General features: G+C 32.9%; 1 protein-coding gene across 4 annotated transcripts in view; it reads right to left on the bottom strand.

Annotated features, from left to right (window-relative positions):
- The window catches only part of N (Notch), a 120,417-nt gene that overhangs the window by 27,804 nt on the left and 74,043 nt on the right, over positions 1-18,570 (bottom strand). For all 4 annotated transcript variants that reach the window (XM_053744731.1, XM_053744732.1, XM_053744733.1 and 1 more), the window contains exons 3-5: positions 17,395-17,672; positions 12,881-13,225; positions 5,503-5,665 (exon numbers count right to left, since the gene is read on the bottom strand). In XM_053744731.1, coding sequence (XP_053600706.1) covers positions 5,503-5,665; positions 12,881-13,225; positions 17,395-17,672 — 786 coding nt within the window. The remainder of the gene's footprint in view (positions 1-5,502; positions 5,666-12,880; positions 13,226-17,394; positions 17,673-18,570) is intronic.

Here is an 18,570-nt window from a genome sequence, read left to right as displayed (position 1 = left end):
AAATTGATAGCTTATAACGAAAATTATTGGCCGCAAAGCTGGCCCAATGTGTTTGCCAAACGTAGAATAGTTTCATAACGTTATTATTTACAGCAAATATCAAGAATAATCTCGGATTTAGTTCAATTTGCATCAAAACGGGTGACGTGTCGTCGCGCCGCGCGCCGTTTCGGTTTCATAACAAAAGTTCATGACGTTTCTGCGAATTGTTGTTTGCGAAACTTTGAAATTACGAGCTTTCGTTTGTAATGAAATATGAAATTTTGTTTATTTTTTTATACCTTTGGGTCGAAGAAAAGTGTAAATTTCTCGAAGATATATGATGATTTAAAAAAATATATTTTTTGCTTCAATTGTTTTTATTTTCTAACATGCCAGTGCGCCAGGACTTTATTCGATTATTTACCGATGCCAAACTTTCTATCATTCCCACAGTTCGAATACAATCTTTGTATCCGTTTGCACACAACAAATAGTAATTTGCATTTGTGATGTTACCGATACGATAGCATTAGAAAAAAAACCGAAGTCTTCATTACATCTAGCTCTGCGCCATCATTTGTATCTGACAAGCTACTCGATACCGTATTCAATTTGGAGATTATCGAATAACTATTAATCATTTTGTAATCGATGTTTAATTTGATGAAAGAGGCGAGCGGTTTTCTGGGGAAATGTATCATAACGGAATATTATTTAAAGATTAGAAAATACACAATATTCCTTTAGAGATTTGATACTATCTATTTATTACTCAAAATATGAAGATATAAGATTAGATACCCAACACATTAGTATCAAAAATTTCAAGCCGCATAACTTAGCCATATAAATGCACACAAAACACTTTATCTTAAAAATCAATTATTTAATCAGTAAACAAGAATTTAGTCCGACAATTCCCTTAAAAGAATGTATGAGAAAACGCACCTTATTGAATAGTAATCGAGTGAAAATATCTCGTTAATTACATACCAATATAATACCGAACACAGCAGTACAAGCATAAATCTTAGTAAGCGTTGACTAAATACTTGAGGCTTGGTTTAGAAGTAACTAATGTAAGTATCTAACTGTATTTTAGAATCTAGACATTTTCGGTAAACTGAAAATATTTATTCTTAGACTAACATTGTAGTTACAAATAGTGGCTGAAGTCTTTAACCCCCGACTCAAAAAGAGGGGTGTTGTAAGTTTCACCGCTAAGTGTGTGTGTCTGTCTGTGTACGTGGCACCGTAGCTCGTCTACGGGTGAACCGATTTGGATGCTATTTTTTTTATTTGTAGATTTTTATGCGGTGGTTCTTAGATATGTTTGCTCAAAATCGGTTCAGCCGGATGAATATTGAAAGTGCCCCGACTTTCAATATTCATCCGACATTTCATTCCCCCGACTTTTTTAATTTGTCTAACAAATAAACTTCTTAAATATAGAATACCTGTGTTAGGAGATTCCACTTTATCACGGGTACATATTGTGAGTTGAAATAGGTAGGTAGGTAACTAACTAAAAGTAACTGCACGGTAAGGTAAAGTAGCCAAATTACCTACCTTTTTGTAGTAATTCCTGTATCCTACGTTGACGTCTTTGGAGAAAAGGCTGCAGTGAAATTTGTTACAACAACTGCGCTTTTGAAATCGACAGTGGACTTAGTTTAAATATTTTTTGACGTCAATAAGTGATATATCTATACAATTGAATAAATAATTTAATTTTTTTTATGAGTTTTGTGTACCTATTTTATGCAAAGTTACATGAAACAAACAATGAATCTGTTCAAACTGTATGATTAATGAGAAAACAAATAATAATACTCTAGTGGATATAATATTTTTGAAACGGTAGTAGTATTGTTGAAATTTGACAAAGATTAGGTTATTAATAGACAGATTAATTTATTAGAAATAGTTTTGTTTTAGCGGATGCATGGCATTATTTTCCGACATCGAAATTGATCAACCAAAAAAAATAAAAAAATAAAAATGAAAAACCCCCGCCGTCTGCCTTTGCTCATCCCGTAAGAAAAAATATACACAGAGAGTCGGGAGACGTAACTTAATATTGGCCACGTGTTTATTTGTTCCGTTTCATGAGCCAACGACTTGTATTACATGACACTGTCCCATCAGACAATTATTTATTTGAAAATAAACTCTATACCCTTATAATACAATTCAAATCAGATTGAGAGCGAAGAATATTGTTGCATGTAAAACATGAGACAAGGCAACGCAAAGCGGTTTAATGTGTATGTACTACCACATTGTCTTGGACTTAATAAATGAAATATTATGGCATTGTCAACTTTATACCCTTTGCAATAAGTGTCACTCTAGAATAATAAGCATGGTAATGATAATATTGTGGATTTGATCCGTTTTCGTAAGATCCCCTATACAGCGGGCGGTCCAATCCTACCGTCCGTCCGTCGTAATATTAATAGTTTAAATTTAGTACAATCAATTTTATTGGATATAAAAATATTTTTTGTGTCCTGCCGTGATCGAATAAAATGGTCAAATATTTTGTCTAACTCTGTCTTTCTAATCTTTTTAGGAGAACAATCATTCTTTAGCTTTTTTATTCAGTGTGAGATATTCAGTGACAGATCACAGGCAATAATAGATCTTACAATATAGATTTGCTTGTTTTAGAGGAGATCAATATAGTAATGGTTATTTGAGTCAATAGTTATTTGACAGAAATCGTCGCAACGAAAAAATAAATTTTACATTAAGTATATGCAAACATGTTTCGTATTTTCAATTTTTAACAATAACAAATAATTGAAAATTTATTTGTGTAAAACAATTACTTTTATGAACATATTTGTTGTTACATAAATATATTAAACCACGTGAAGTTAAATTTGAAATCACACGTGTTCGTTTTAAAACTTTTTGTATACGAGTTTTGAGTTATAAAATCCCTAAAATCCGGCAGGACACGTTTTTTACTGTGCTTTTTGTGTCATTTGCATGGTTTCGGAGATACGCGGCGTGTGATCTTCCTCTTTTCTCTCGCTTTAAGATCGATGATCGACTTTTAACATTAATAGACTAATAGATAGGACTTTTAACATTTAAAGACCCCAATCAGACTAGCGCTTCTATCCGTTCCATGAATTCACGCGAACAAAGACTTTGTGAAGCCATTTGCATTCGCCTTTTTCTGTTTTCACTAATATTGGCGCCATTAGTGGTGCGAATCTATTAGGCTAGGCTTTTTTGGTTTTTTGGAAATTAATAATAGTAATTTAATATGATAACGATTAAAACAGAAAATCGCGATACCTATATATATATGGATGTCGATTCTTGCTAAAGTTATATAGTTGTTGAATATATTGTGTTTCAAATGTTTACATATAAACAAACATTACTATGGAAAATCAATTGATTTAAAGTTACAGCTAGATGACAAGAATATCATATTTAGAAAACATGATAAAAAGTGGGGGTACTTGCACACCGTGCGACCGCCGCGCCACCGTGGTTTTTTCAACCAATCATTAGCTAACAATTAATGTAGGAGCGCCGGCGCATCGCACACGGAACGTAGGACATTGCACCGAGTTTAAAGTATAAACTGATAGCGATAATTGTGATAAATCGGAGCGAGATAGATGACTTTTGTATTTTTTTTAAAATATTGCGTATCAAATCATTTGGCTAGTCCTAAAATCTCAGCCGAATCGCCAAAATTTAATGGTTTATTTTTTACACGGACCTTGGGCGTCACAGACGAGGTAAACCAAGAAAATGCGAGAATAAAAAAGTGTCTGACTGACGACTACACAGATCAATCAGACAGGAGCCTATCTTTAAAAAAATCTTTAATTCTACTAGTTTATAATTTTATATACCAAAACGCGTGTTTGTTATACCGATTTTCCTACGGAAGAGGAGTCCCGTGGCATAGCTAGTAAATAAGTTGACATGTTTAAACATGACATGTTCTTCATGCTTTTGAGAAATTTTATAAATTCAATTTTTTTGTCTTAGCTTCTTTTATGTCGACATCTGTAATTCAATTTTATATGGTTCAAAAGTATAGCATCTCCTCAATTTTTCCCGCCATATCTAGCCACAAGACATGGCGTCGAGGTCGTTGACTCCTGTAATTAACGCCCTATGTTAAGAGTAGTATAAAAAAACCCGATACAAATTCAGATATAATTTCTCTGAGACGACTAGATAGCCATTGCATTGCACTTCATGACTATCCTATTTATTTTCATTACCGTCTTCTACATGCCAAATGACGCTAATTAAATTGTAGGATAATCAGTTTCACATCAAATCTATGATGTATGGACCTCTATATTTAGAGGTTATAACAACCATGTCTATATATTTAATCAATTTCCTATATATTTAAGTAGTTTTATTTACTGTTAAATGTCAATGATGTCAAGATTTTGCGTGACCATTTATTTACTTAATCACTATGTTTCTTAAAAAATTAAATTTAAATTAAAAAAAAATATCTTTGATTCTTAATTTTTGAAATTAGAACTTCACAGATAAGTACATTTTAACGTCAAATTTCAATACACCACCAAGAGTCTATTTTCAAGAATTTTAATGTTAAACTAACATGTACTAAGTACAAGTATGCTCATTATTTTACTACATTTTAAACCTTACAGCTAGTATTATTAAGTTATATTTTGATATCAATTCAAATATTTTTAGAGAATGCTTAAGTTCTTTAATTTCAGATATTGAACTGAATTATTAAATATTTCGTAAAGAGATATCCGCCTTAAGAACTAAAAGTTAAAGTTTAAATTCGACTGACCGTAATTGGAGGGAACGTTCATTATAACATGAAGTCCAATAATGGAAGAAAATTGTATAAGTACATACAATTAAGTGATATTAATACTCAAATGGTCCCGTCTTAACATGGCTAGTTATTTTGCTAATTTCAATTAGTAAGAACATGTGTTTTCACATTGATATTAAACATTTAAAAATCATGCTCGTTTAGTTTAACATCAGGATGCCTATGCCGATTTATTTTTTGCTCAACAGCGTGAAATAAAATCTCATACAAAAGTAAAATCCGAACAAATAAAAATAAATCTTCGTCTAACGCGTACCGCGTACACCAACGAATATTAGAATGCTTATTTATAATATTCGAAGTGATCGCTCGCAAACGAAGTGAAAAACAGTCACTTTGACAGTGAAGCGAAACCACCACCGCTTCTGTCTCTTACTAGTGTCTTATTGACCGTCGAAATCCTCGAAGTCCCGTTTCCCGTGGAAATCCCTTTTTGGCGCTCCCCTACAGTGTCCTAGGAACCTACACACAAAATTTCAGCTTTGTACATAGTTTCCGCTGTATGTTGTCAGTCATTCAGTCACTCAGTAAAGTAACGGAAGAGTTTAATACTTCCTACGCCCAGTAGTTTCGGCTGCACGTTGTCTGTTAGTCAGTCACTCAGTAACGGAAGAGTTTTATATATAAAGAGAAGATGATACAACACTTACCTCAAAGCGCACTCATCGACGTCATTTTCACAGAGCGTCCCAGTGAATGTCGGCGGACACTCGCACGTGTACGTGTTGAGACCGTCGACACACGTCGCGCCGTTCTGACACAGGTGTCCCGGACAGTCGTCGATGTCAATCTCGCAGTTCTGGCCTCGGTATCCTGCGGGAAAGTGTCATTTCGAGTTAATTGTTTAACGATTGTAACATTACACAGAGAAATGTTGAAAATACTACGCTATATACTAAAACGGACATACATGTCGATGAAGGAACTCTACTAGAGTGTCTACGAATAATTGGAGTAACTGACACGAGATGGCAGTAGTCTCCAGTCATATCAGACGCCTTAAAGCGACTTTAATAAACCACCCTAATGATAAGAAGAATTACGTATATTCAGACAAGAACCACTAGATTGATATGTCGTCAAGGATGATATGCGTGCCAATGGTCTGACAACTAGGGATGACGACCGCGCTCGGACGCTCAATGGCTGAGAAAGAAACCGGGATATCACTCAGTTGAGAGAGAGAAAATATAAAAAATATATTGAGCTTACTTCTGGCATGAAGACCCGCAATAAATATTTTACAACTTAAAAATTATAATTTACTAGCGGTTCGCCCCGACTTCGCTAGGGTAAAACTATAATAAAAAGCCTACGTCACTCCTGAAGGTTTTCATCAAAATCGGTCCAGTAGTTTTTGAGTTTATTCATTGCAAACAAAAACACAAATCTTTCCTCTTTATAATATTAGTATAGATGTGATTGCCAACGAATCCAGTCTGAAGAACACGACTGTTCCTAACATATTGCAAGGAGCAAAGCCCGCGTACATACTGCCATGTCTAGGTGCTACTAGAGGGGATAAATAACTATTTATAAATAAGAATATTCGTATATTTTATTTGTATGATTTGAAAAATTCTACATATGACTATACCGTTGCCCCGTGGTAGTAAAAGTCAATTGTAAAAATTTTATAGCCGTGCATATATCAAAATAAAGCTTTTGCTAATCTTTTTATTATATCTGGAAACATAAAAGTAATCTTCTCGGTAAATTAGACAGATTATGCCGGGAATGTCTTCGATTTTTTAATTAAGTACATACTTAATTATATAATGCTATAAACATGAAATCTATTGTTTTTCTCTCTTTTTTGGAAATTGAATTTAATCGAGAATGTTCTTAGCTATGTTTGGAAAATGTGCGTTCAGCCGTTAGGAAATCGTCAGCAGGTTTTAGCAACTTCTTATATGTGTATTTTAGTTTTTATTCGCAATAAAGTATAAATAAACAGATAAGTCTTATAAAACCCACTTAAAATCTCTTATTTGGAAAGACTTATTTTATCCGGTGTTTAGACAAATAAGATAATAACGCAATTTCAGATATTTTGTGACCATAAACTGATCAACTTAGTGAAGGCCGAACATTAATTAACCATGTCCAAAATAGGTCTAATTGTCGAAAGCCTTCGCACATCGACTTCTTTGCCTGAGGGCTGTCAATTTCTAAATTACGTTTCTTCGACGAATTATAATATTTTTTTAAGTTAAGCTGTCAAACTAGAACCACGCGTCAAATCAGATTTTCGGTGTGATGAGTGATTTGTGTCGCAGAAAGCTATGTTTCTTCGACACATTATATTCTGTTTATATATAGATGAGTTCGTAGTGAAAGGTATTTTAAAATGTTATTGTTAATACAATTTTAATTTATTTGATTATTTTAATGTTAAAATTTCATTCAAATTATTCTTTACGAAGGTCTATTTTTTGTTAATGTTATATTTCAGAACGGACATCCCCATCTAAATGTTATTAACGTTAAATTAATACAGCTGCAATATTTCTATTTGTAAATTGTCAAAATGATTCATAAAATACAGGTTACTTTTCTTGCCTAAATAAATATAGTACGGTTGGCAACCCTAGTGGCCACACAACGACTCTAACATCTTCGATTAGCGACTCGACCCTCATTACCGACTCCCAATTCCCACGGGCACATGTGTTGATATAAATGTTTATGAGATATACACGTTACAGACGCTGTAAACGTTTCAACGCCTTTTTTGCGAGCGGGACCCCTCCCGGGCCGTTACCAAAATATTTACATGTGTTAGAGATTTTGAAGGTTATAAAATTGATGAAGTAATACACTATTTGTAGGACGATTTGAATGTGATAATTATTCTACGACGTATGTACTTGGTTCCAGCTGAAAAACAGTGCCTTGGCTCGATAACATGGCGCCATGCTGAGATGGCCGCGATTTCAGCTTGACATATTATATCCGATATACTTTATGTTTGGATTTTATGTGTTTAGCGAATAAATGTTTTAATTATTTCTAATTTGTGTACTTAATAGAAGTAGCGAATAAAAAAAACCGCATAATTACTTAGCACGAATATCACAAATTGACTGGAAAGGCGGAGAAAATCTATATATTTATATATAAAAGAACAAGCGTTTTTTACTAATCAACGCCCAGCCTAAACAATAGAATCTATAAACGCAAAATTTGGGCAGTAGCTTTAGGTTATTACGAAGTGCTCAGATAAGAAAGGAATTTTCAAAATTGGATCCCTAAAGGGGTAAAAATTGGGGGTAAAGTTTGTATAAAAAAAAATAAAAAGATCTACTTGAAACTTGGCATAAAGGATTTCTTAAAATTTGACCTTTAGGGTAGTTAAATGAGGGTGAAAAGAAATAACGAATAATTCCTATCTATATAGGGTGATTTCTGTGAAAGCTTTATTATGGTTTTACCCGAGCAAAGCTGGGTAAAACCATAATAAAAACAAAAACTACAACAACATTTGAATACACAATAACAACTCCCAACATTAAAATTTAAACTATTAATAATAAAGTAAAAAAGAGACAACACGATGTGAGAAAGACATACTTCCTGCCTTTCCCATAAGTTCAGTATAAGAGCTTAATAGACGGAAACTATTAACAGTATTTTCTGATGATAGTAATACACATGTTACTGAACTATTTATAACCTCAACATGTGGTCAATTAATTAATTTAAAATTTGACAGTTGTCTTGAACACTATTATAAAAGTTTTAACATTCAACATGGACCAAACATTTAATAAAAATTTATTATTTGATTTAAAATTATTGAAATCGTTACAGAATTGTGATTATATTAAAACTTGAACAATGACATAGACGGAAAAAGAAAATAATATATATACAATATATATATATATATATATATATATATATATATATATATATATATATATATATATATATATATATATAATAAGCTAAATTGTTTTAAAAACAGTTTATTATGTGTTAGTGTGACAGAACTTTTAGTGTGACTTTATTTTAAATACATTATGCCCAATAAACTTGCCATTAGGAACTTTATGTCCGTTATTGTATATTTAACAGGATCAATAAACAAATCAACATCAAGTGTTAATTAAGTATGTTAATTACCATTCCCACACTTGTGTGTTTGTCTGGTGTCAGTAATTTTAAGTGGGAACACGTTTTGACGGATTGAATGTCCCCCAGAATAACCTAGAACAATTTATCTTGAGAGTAATAGTTAAAAATAATTTGAACTGTGTGTGACTCATGATTCTAGTTCAAGTTCCCATGAACATTGATAGTTTTTTTTGTCGATGAGTGTTCGAAGTGAGAATATTAAGTGCGCAATGGCGGGGTAAAGGACATGTTTGATATTTTATGCAACAAATAAATCATTTACTAGCTGTGCACCGGGGGCTGTGCTTCGCACCCGTGGGAATTTCAGGATAAAAAGTAGCCTATCTGTTATTCCATGTTATATTCTACCCTTGTACCAAATTTCATAACAATCCGTTCAGTAAATTTTGCGTAAAAAAGTAATAAACATACACACATTTATAATATTAGTAGGACCAACAGAAAAAGCAACCAACAGAAGATTTTATGCGACTCGTAATTGTCATGTCAAATGCCTTAGATAAATTTAATAAACCTGACACCAGTGTTAGCAATAACGTAGAAGATTTAAGTAACTCCCCACCCAAATTAGTAGGTCGTGAAGTAACAGAGATTGCTTTCCCTAAAACTGCGAATCAAGTCATCAAAACGAAATTTCTAGATGACGCACTTGTTCTCGCAACAGCCATTTTGCAACGTAATGGAGCTAATGAAGAGATGCGCACTGCCACGGCGCACTACATAAAAACTGATGTAACTCTTTCAACACTTTCCGCAGTCGCAGTTGTGAGTAAATTGCTCTGTGTTCGTGTCTTACTGTTCTACGTTCTCACAGTTCAATGGGCACATTGTTTTTGATAAACACTTGATTGCTGACAATCAATTTGAAATCACACTTTTTTTTTACTTTTAATTTGCATGGAATAAAATAAGAGTTGTAAATCTACTTTGTCCTTTTTCTAATTGCCTAGTTTTCTAATTGTTGTTAATACTAATTAGAGTCAGATTCTATTCAACTTCTCAATGTTACAAACCTAAATTGATATGCGTATTAATATCAGTAATTCGGCGTTTAAAAATACGTAAATAGGCAAGTACACAGCGACAAATAAGGCTCAGTACACGCAATACAGAATACAGCAAACAATATTTATAAGAGCAGCTTTCTGCCGAGTCGTGGTCGCCTCGGGCCACGGTCGACTTTCGGCCCCAGAGTATGTTAGTAAATCAAACAGACACGCAACATGCGAAGGAATTCATTACCATCAGAGAAGAATGATGATGTTGGTAATTAAGAATACGAATTTTAATCCGAAATACGTGTGCGATTTCTGCACGCTTTAGGCGGTACCTATCCTTGGTGATATATAAGAAAACAATTACAATTAAGTATATGAAGTTCTTCATACTTGAAAAAATATGTTTTTTGTTATTTTTACAATATTAGTTTTCAATCAATATTCGTACCAGCATTTCGGCTTCAATGATCTGCGCTTCTCTCACGAATAATTTCAAGTAATCAAATAGGTATCTCTGCTATATATTATAACCATTATTCTATGTTTCAACTTAGATAATCTCGGCCAACAAGCAAACTATACTTAGCAGTGTAAATGTTCTGTAGATAATGGCTGCCTTAGGCGCTTTGTCCTCTTGGCTCCTATCTCCGCTTGACTTTACCTAACTGTACCTTACCTTATTATATATTTTATCAGATAAACATTAGATTATTCATCATCGATGACAATTATCTATTTACGGAGAATATGACAGAAGAATTATCTCAAAAGAAATTTGAAAATCCCAGATTCATCTCGTCATTACCGTTACAGATATTATCAATACTATTTTAAAATAACTATGATATTGATCTATGACTAATGATTTACAAATCAGAATCAGATTCAGAATTGCTCATTCCCAGACAATGAACATACTTTTTTGGACAAGTGCTAACATATACGTAAATTGAAGATATTACTTACTAGTCATATAATTATTTAATGTATTTTTTCCCGATAGAGATAGTTAATAATTAAAAGATTAATATTAAAGTAAATGATACAATTAAGTCATGTCATCTATACATATATGATAGGATAACGTCAGTTGATTCTCCACGATCGATAGACTAGTATTAAACATTAGAAATCGAAAAACATTATAGAAAAGATCTAGCACCAAGTGTAACAGATAAATATAACAAGCAAAGCAATATCTTTGCTCAATTAAATTTATTAAATGTCTATGTTCTATATAAATTGACTAGTCTTGTGAATTGTGAAACTTTTGAAAATAATTATAATTACTCAAGGTGTTTATGGCACACCTTGAGTAATTATAATTATTAGTACAAATGTTAATAGATTTAATTCTATTGTAGTCATACCTTCATAGTGTTGAGTCTTTTCTCGTTTCTATTATTACACAGTTACAGTAATTCCCTTTGAATTGTTAATTTTTGTAAATTAGACGCGGTTAATCGTCACAATCGAATCAAAAACCATTTTATCGGCGCCACAAAACATCGATATATAATTTACGAAACCGGTTCTTTCCAACAATGTTGAGCTTTCGTCTAAATCATTGAATCTGATTAGCACTCACTAATCTTTTTGTAAACGCGTCAAATTAAAATAACTGTAAATGAGTTTAGAGGTCAGAGATAATAACTTGTGGCATAAATTTAATAAACACAGTCCCATAAGGCACTTATATAATACTAAGAATACATAATTTGCATACAAATATCAATATTGCAATTAATTCTATAATTTTTACGATGGTATTTGATATAGTTAACACTAATACTGAGAATGTATCTAATGCTACTACGATTCGTGAACTGTTTTCTTTTAATTAAACATTTCTGGTAATATCTGATATAGTAGCTTGTTAACTCAAAAAATTTAAACTCATCTAATTTTAAAGGCGTTGATTAAAGAGGAACGTGTCTCTATACTAAGGCAAGTGCTTGATACGTTTCACAAAATACTTTAATACAACTCCAACATACATGAATGCATTGAGCCCAATAAAGCAGCGTTTAATGATCGCATGACTGTTTATGCAACAGCTCAGCCTGTTTAGGTAAAGCTCGTGTATAAGGAAACTTGTTGAAGGGATATTAATGACATGATCATAGCAAACTCATATCTGAAATGCCTTATTAATTTCAAATCAATGTGGCATTATTCATTAACTTCTGCCATTGGATTGTGTATTATTTTCTTTTTCAATCTTTCTTTAAACAGATACAGAATCACATCTTAATCTCTTACGAGTCAGAACTCGGAGTTGCGAAACTAGTAGGCAACATTTGGACGTATGGAAGTTTATTGGTGGAGACATAAAAGTTTGTAGTCTAACTATCTCCATCGGGAAAAAATACATTAAATAATGATATGACTAGTAAGTAATATCTAAGCATCAATACGAATTAATAAATATTACTACGGGCATACTACGATATTCTGTCATAATTTATCATTCGATGTTTAATTTATGAGCTAAATAAGTAAATAAGTAATTCACATATTGATTATAACAAAATAACAGATATCATTTGGCTATCTAAATGTGGCTGAACAGATGAGGTACTAAAAGATTCGGAAGCCTTCCAATGAGCCGTATAAGAACTGGTTCAGAACAGACGAGAGTGATTCTGATATCGAACGCCAGGATCCTATGGATCTCTAATTTACACATTATTGCAATAAATTGAGACAATTTACTCTTGATTTCGATCCTCTTTGCTACTGCCAACTACTGAGTTTTAGAATTCTCAACCTACGTCGATATTTTACAAATAAAGGGATCTTCTAAGCAAGACGGAATAAGCATTGCTTCTCATCTGGCTATATTAAGGTCAAACGAATGCAAATTGTTAATTTAAAAAAAAAAACTTACCGGTAGGACAATCGCATTTATATCTCAGCTGATCGAGCGGCGTACACTTTCCATCATGGAGACACGGTGACGGTTCACAGGGTACGTATTCAGCGTCACAATCCCTGCCAGTGTAACCAGGTTCGCAGACGCAAGTGTACGAGCCGTGGGTGTTGAAGCATCGCCCATGGTGGCAAGGGCCGGGTCCTGTGGAGCACTCGACGACATCTTCAGTACACCTATTACCGGTGAAGCCAGGGGGGCAGACACAGGAGTAGCCAGCGGCAGTGGTGTTGTCCGCCACACAACGACCGCCATTTCTGCATGGTTGGGACGCGCAGTGGTCTTCGTGTGAACATTCGGCACCTAAGAAGAAAAAAAACATGCAATTATAATTCGACTTGGGGCAAAAATACATTTTTTGTTTGTTTGTTTGTAACGCGATAACTTTCGAACCGTCGGTCTGTTTTTGATGAAATTTAAAAGGTAAGTAGGATCTGTCAATAGCATTTTTAAGTTCGTGCGGCATCAAAATCGATTAAGACGTTTTTGAAATTTTCACAATTTTGTAAAAACTCATCAAACATTTATTGTGTTCGCTAGGTCTAAGTTCGCAGCGAACAACTAGTTTAAAAATTGTGTTTTTTTAAATTTGGTATAAAATGTGAATAATGACATCACTTTGAATACTTTTTCTATTATTATTTAAATTGTGTAAATTAATGATAAATGACAAGTTTCCAATATTTATACTATTTTCGTGTCGACGAAAGAAATTTAGACAACAAATATGAAATGACTTCCAAACGATTTAAATTTTATATCTATAAGCATTAAAGTTACACAAAACAAGTTTGGTGACATAAATCAAAATGATAATACGAAAATATTCTAATTTTAAGATTTATTTAAAGCGTATTTTGGTTTTAATTAAAAAAAGTGGTGCTATACATAAAAAAGCGAGAATAGGTACATTTATGTCATCATTAAATTAAAACAGTCTCAATAGAAATGTAAAACCGAAAATAGAGTAGAGAATGTTATTTGCTTATTTAATTATTGTAAAGAAGTTGTAAAGACTTTATTGAGTGGATGTTACTAAATTTTGTAATTGCAAAGAAATGTACATTATTAGATATTTATTTTGACTTTAGGGATATTATTAACATATTATTAAACATATTATTAAACATATTATCAAACAAAGTCTTCTGCCGCGTCTGTCTGTCTGTTCGCGATAAACTCAAAAACTACAACACCGATTTTCATGTGGTATTTACCAATAGATGGTGTGATTCCAGAGGAAGGTTTGGGTGTATAGTTTATTATGTTTTTTTACACGAGCGAAGCAGGGACGGGATCGCTAGTTTTATTATATACTAATTTTATTTCCAAACCTTGTAACGCAACATTTTTGTTTAATATTCTCTCATCTATTTCGTGTTCGCGCTTTCATTTAGGACTCTTGACGCTGTTCAACCCTCTTTAGGCATGATATTGTTGCTTATTAGCTGCCAAGGCTCCCTTAATTACCTCGCACGACATCCACGGAAGGATTTACATTTATTATATTATAGGTTGGTACCACATCCCGAAATCCTACAGGAGCAAAGACTCGAGGTAACAAGTATAATGTTAATCAGATTATAACATTTTCTCAAACAATTTTATGAGGATACGAAAGTCTGCAGTTATTAAACACACTTTCGTATTAATATAAACCAAGATAAAATCTTCTATTTTACTACCTAACGCATAAAACTGAAATAAAATATAAATCAGTTATATCTGATGAAATTACTCGGACATAAAAACGCTAATTAATGAAATTAAATAAAACCCATTTGACACCTAAATATAAAATCTGAATGTGTAAAATTATTTCAGATATGTTGATAATATTTTGTAATGCAATTTAATATTTTATAATATGAGAGAAAAGAGATTTCTCACAACACTGCTTACAGATTTTTTGAAGTAATATAGGAATCGGTCATCCAATTTACGTATCATATTAAAATTATAAATGCTAAAGTTCGTGAGGATGTTTGTTACTCTTTCAAGCAAAATCTACTGGACGGATTGTTATAAAATTTGGTACACGGATAGAATACAACCTGAAATAACACATAGGGTACTTGTCATCCCGAAATTCCCATGGAAGCGAAGCCCGGAGGCGCAGCTATTGTTGTAAATTTTAATCAAATTAAACTTAAAGAACGTCCTATATAACCCGGAACTGATCAATAACACGAATAATAGTAAAATTTTAATACACATGAATGTCAAATAAAGAACGGACCAGACCAGACAACACAATTTATTTCATCCAGAGTTTGAAATATAACTTTCTAGGTTTTCACTTGGGCTGTCTGTACGTCAAATCTATTTAATAGTTTATAACTATATATATTTTATATAAATTAATTAATTAACATGAATACTTTAAGATTTCCTTGACAACAACGGATTTTAGTCCATGCTAAAATTAATTAACACAGAAAAGGCGTAAGAAATAAAAGGTTCGCTTGACTTGAGTTACAATGCAATTTTCATATCACCAATAAGAATTGTGAATGTGAAAGTACTTATTTTACACAATAATAATAAACAATAGAATCTCCAATCCATATCTACTATGCCTCTCTCGTTGCAAAACATCAATCATCCTATCGGACTAAATTAATGAATTCGCCGAGCAACATGACAAGTCACGTTCTTCCAAACTTGACTTCCGTAATTAGACCTGGCCATTCGAAGATGCTGAAGAACCATCATAAATCGAAGAGCTCTAAAAGGATGTAATTGACAAGCAGGTTGCATTACAAGCGCGAATGCAATTTTTTTGCAAACACTCGTTTACGGCGAGGAAAGAATTCTCTGGAGAAAATTGAAATAAAGTATTAAACGATGAACAACTCATGAAATGGTTTGATACTAAATGACCTGAATCAGGATTCCTTGCAGCGTATCTATGAGAGCAAAAAATATATAATTTAAAATCTCAAAGAGGTAACGGTAACACATAATGCGACATATATTAAATCACATTATCTGTTGGATTAGGTCTAAGATAGATCCGAATGAGTCCAAATAATTGCGTTAACAATATTTTAAAGATCATCAAAAACATATAATTGCTTTCTACTTGTTCATTTCTGAATGAAAACAAAAAATAACTGTAATTATCAATCAAAATTAGCTAAATGCTGTATCATTACAATTGCTGTCAATATAATGATGGCATCTTACAGATCTCTTCAAGTATAATGCGCCAGGAAGTCTGTTCTTAATAAGCAATTACAACATTGACTCAGCCGCTGGTTCGTGGGAGAAAAACTATAAAAGTAGCACTTTTACACGTCGAAACAGACACACATTGACATTTCCTTTCTAATCGACAGCAATTTAAGACCAATTGCGATTACTAATTTAGCAGCGGAACAGAAAAATTGAAAGTTTATTAATTGCACAACCCACAAATAGAACCTGTCAGCAAATTCTGGTAGATTTGGATTTATACCGACATCTATTTCTGCATCTACAACTCTATTACTTAGAAAATAAATATCAAAATTGTCTGTATTTGCATTGGACTCACGAGAGGAAGTCTCCAAATTGTGGACGACTTTCCAAAATTTATTGTCAATGTATCTTTTTTATCTGAAAGTTATTTATTTGATAGTTTTTATATCTTTAATTACGTTGTTTACATAACAATGATTTTATGTTTTGACAGCATAGTTTATAATCATTATTTTAATGATAATACTATAGAAAGATTTCTGCATAATATAATATATACTCAGCTAACACTATTCAATGCAATAAATATTTACTATAAAGTTGTTTTACACACCTGTTACATATTAGTCAATGGTATTTCCTTCCTCTGTCTGAGTTATAAGTCATAACGGCATACACATCTAGGATTTATGATCAATGGCATAAATATTAATTCTGAGAACGGAGACTAGCAGACAAACAGAAATGGCACTGTTGATTGTAATATAAATGATATTTATTCATCTACTGATTGCAAAGTACGAATAAGGTGTGTTATTATTTATTGATATTTTCTCTGTGTAAAATGCTACGAGCTGCAAATGATAATTCCACATGGATAACAAGACAATTAATGTGATGACTTTAAATACCTACGCCTATAAACTTGTTTTGTTTTTGATCACCTAATGACCATAAAATTTAAATTTTGTCTAGGATACCACGTAAATTTTATTATCCAAAAATAGCATAGAACAGAAATATTTCGATTAAACTTTTTTAAGCATTTTTTATCGCATGGTTTAATATAATGTCGTAGACATAATGCTAAGTCTACTTAATCCTAAGAATACTAGTACTATTTATAGTAGATAAACTCCTATACCACTATCAATATTAAAGCACAATAAAATCTTTCAAATCGGTCGACATTTCATTTGCGAGAAATAGAGTAACATTCATTAAAAAAATCGCGACAAATTGAGAATCTCCTTTCATTTGAAGTCTATTAAGTATAAAATTTAACCAACCTGTATAACCAGGAGGGCAGTCACACTCGTACGTGTCTAACGACGTCAGTCGACACGTCGCTCCATTCAGACATGGTGCTGAATCACACGCAGCCGGGACTCTTATTTCACAAAGTGAAGCGCTGAAGCCGAGAGGACAGTCGCAGGCGAAAGAAGGTGGGCCTCCTCCGATCCCGGGCCTGACGCGGCAGGTGCCGCCATTCTGGCATCGGGGACTGGACTCGCTGTGGCAAGGATTGAGGTGCTGACAGAACTCGCCGGCGTATCGCGATGTGCAGCTGGAACAAAGAGAATATGCGTTATTAAAATTTGTAATTATATTTTGAGAATAGAACAAAAAAATAGGTCTCTCGATAAACTTTTCAACTAAAAATTATAATGGATGCAAGAAGCTAGACTGCGACAACCCTGAAGACGTAAAGGTGACATGTCATTTCACTGAACGGTGGAGCCACAAAGTAAAAATATAGGAAGTGGACAATGAAGAATTAACGCAGATTTTCCTCTAAGGGAGTGATAGAAAAAAAACCTAAATTTTGTTTTTTTACATAGGTACTGCGGTTCTTAGGGATGCAAAGTTCATAATGCATCACAATTATATGTATAGTTCTTATACAAGCCTTACTGCGCTCAAAAGAGCTTGGTACTTCAAGCAGGTGTGGTCGAGTATTACGGCGAATGAGATGGTATAAAATACAATCCGTCTATTCAGAGTTTACTTTATTAAAATTATTTCATCCTCGGCTAGGCGAAGCGCTGTTGGCGGTCGACTTACAATGGCTTCCGAGTGACTCTGCATATAATTCAACAAACAATGCAAACTTAACGTAGAGGTGAGGAACATAAATGGTCAGCTCTGAGGCGATAGTATTCAAAACGGTAATGGTATTGGTATATTAAACTTGTATATAATCCTATTATTGGAATGATTTGAATACAAGAATTCTACAGTTTAATAAATATCTACATAAAATAGTAAATATTTCTTTCAAAGATAAAGAACATGTGCAGATTTATTATTTCGAATTTCACCGTTTTAGTGATCCACTGTTGATACTAATGAGTACAATTTATTTAATAATAATACTTGTAAAGTTATATTTCTATTTTTTAAATGAAAATGAAATTACAATTACATTGTATTCTATTTTACAATTTACATTGCCAGTATTGGAC

The sequence above is a fragment of the Plodia interpunctella genome, chromosome 5 (assembly GCF_027563975.2).
Source record: "Plodia interpunctella isolate USDA-ARS_2022_Savannah chromosome 5, ilPloInte3.2, whole genome shotgun sequence".
Taxonomy (NCBI): Eukaryota; Metazoa; Arthropoda; class Insecta; order Lepidoptera; family Pyralidae; genus Plodia; species Plodia interpunctella.
Note: the sequence above shows the minus strand (reverse complement) of the source record. Positions and strands in the feature narration are given on the sequence as shown.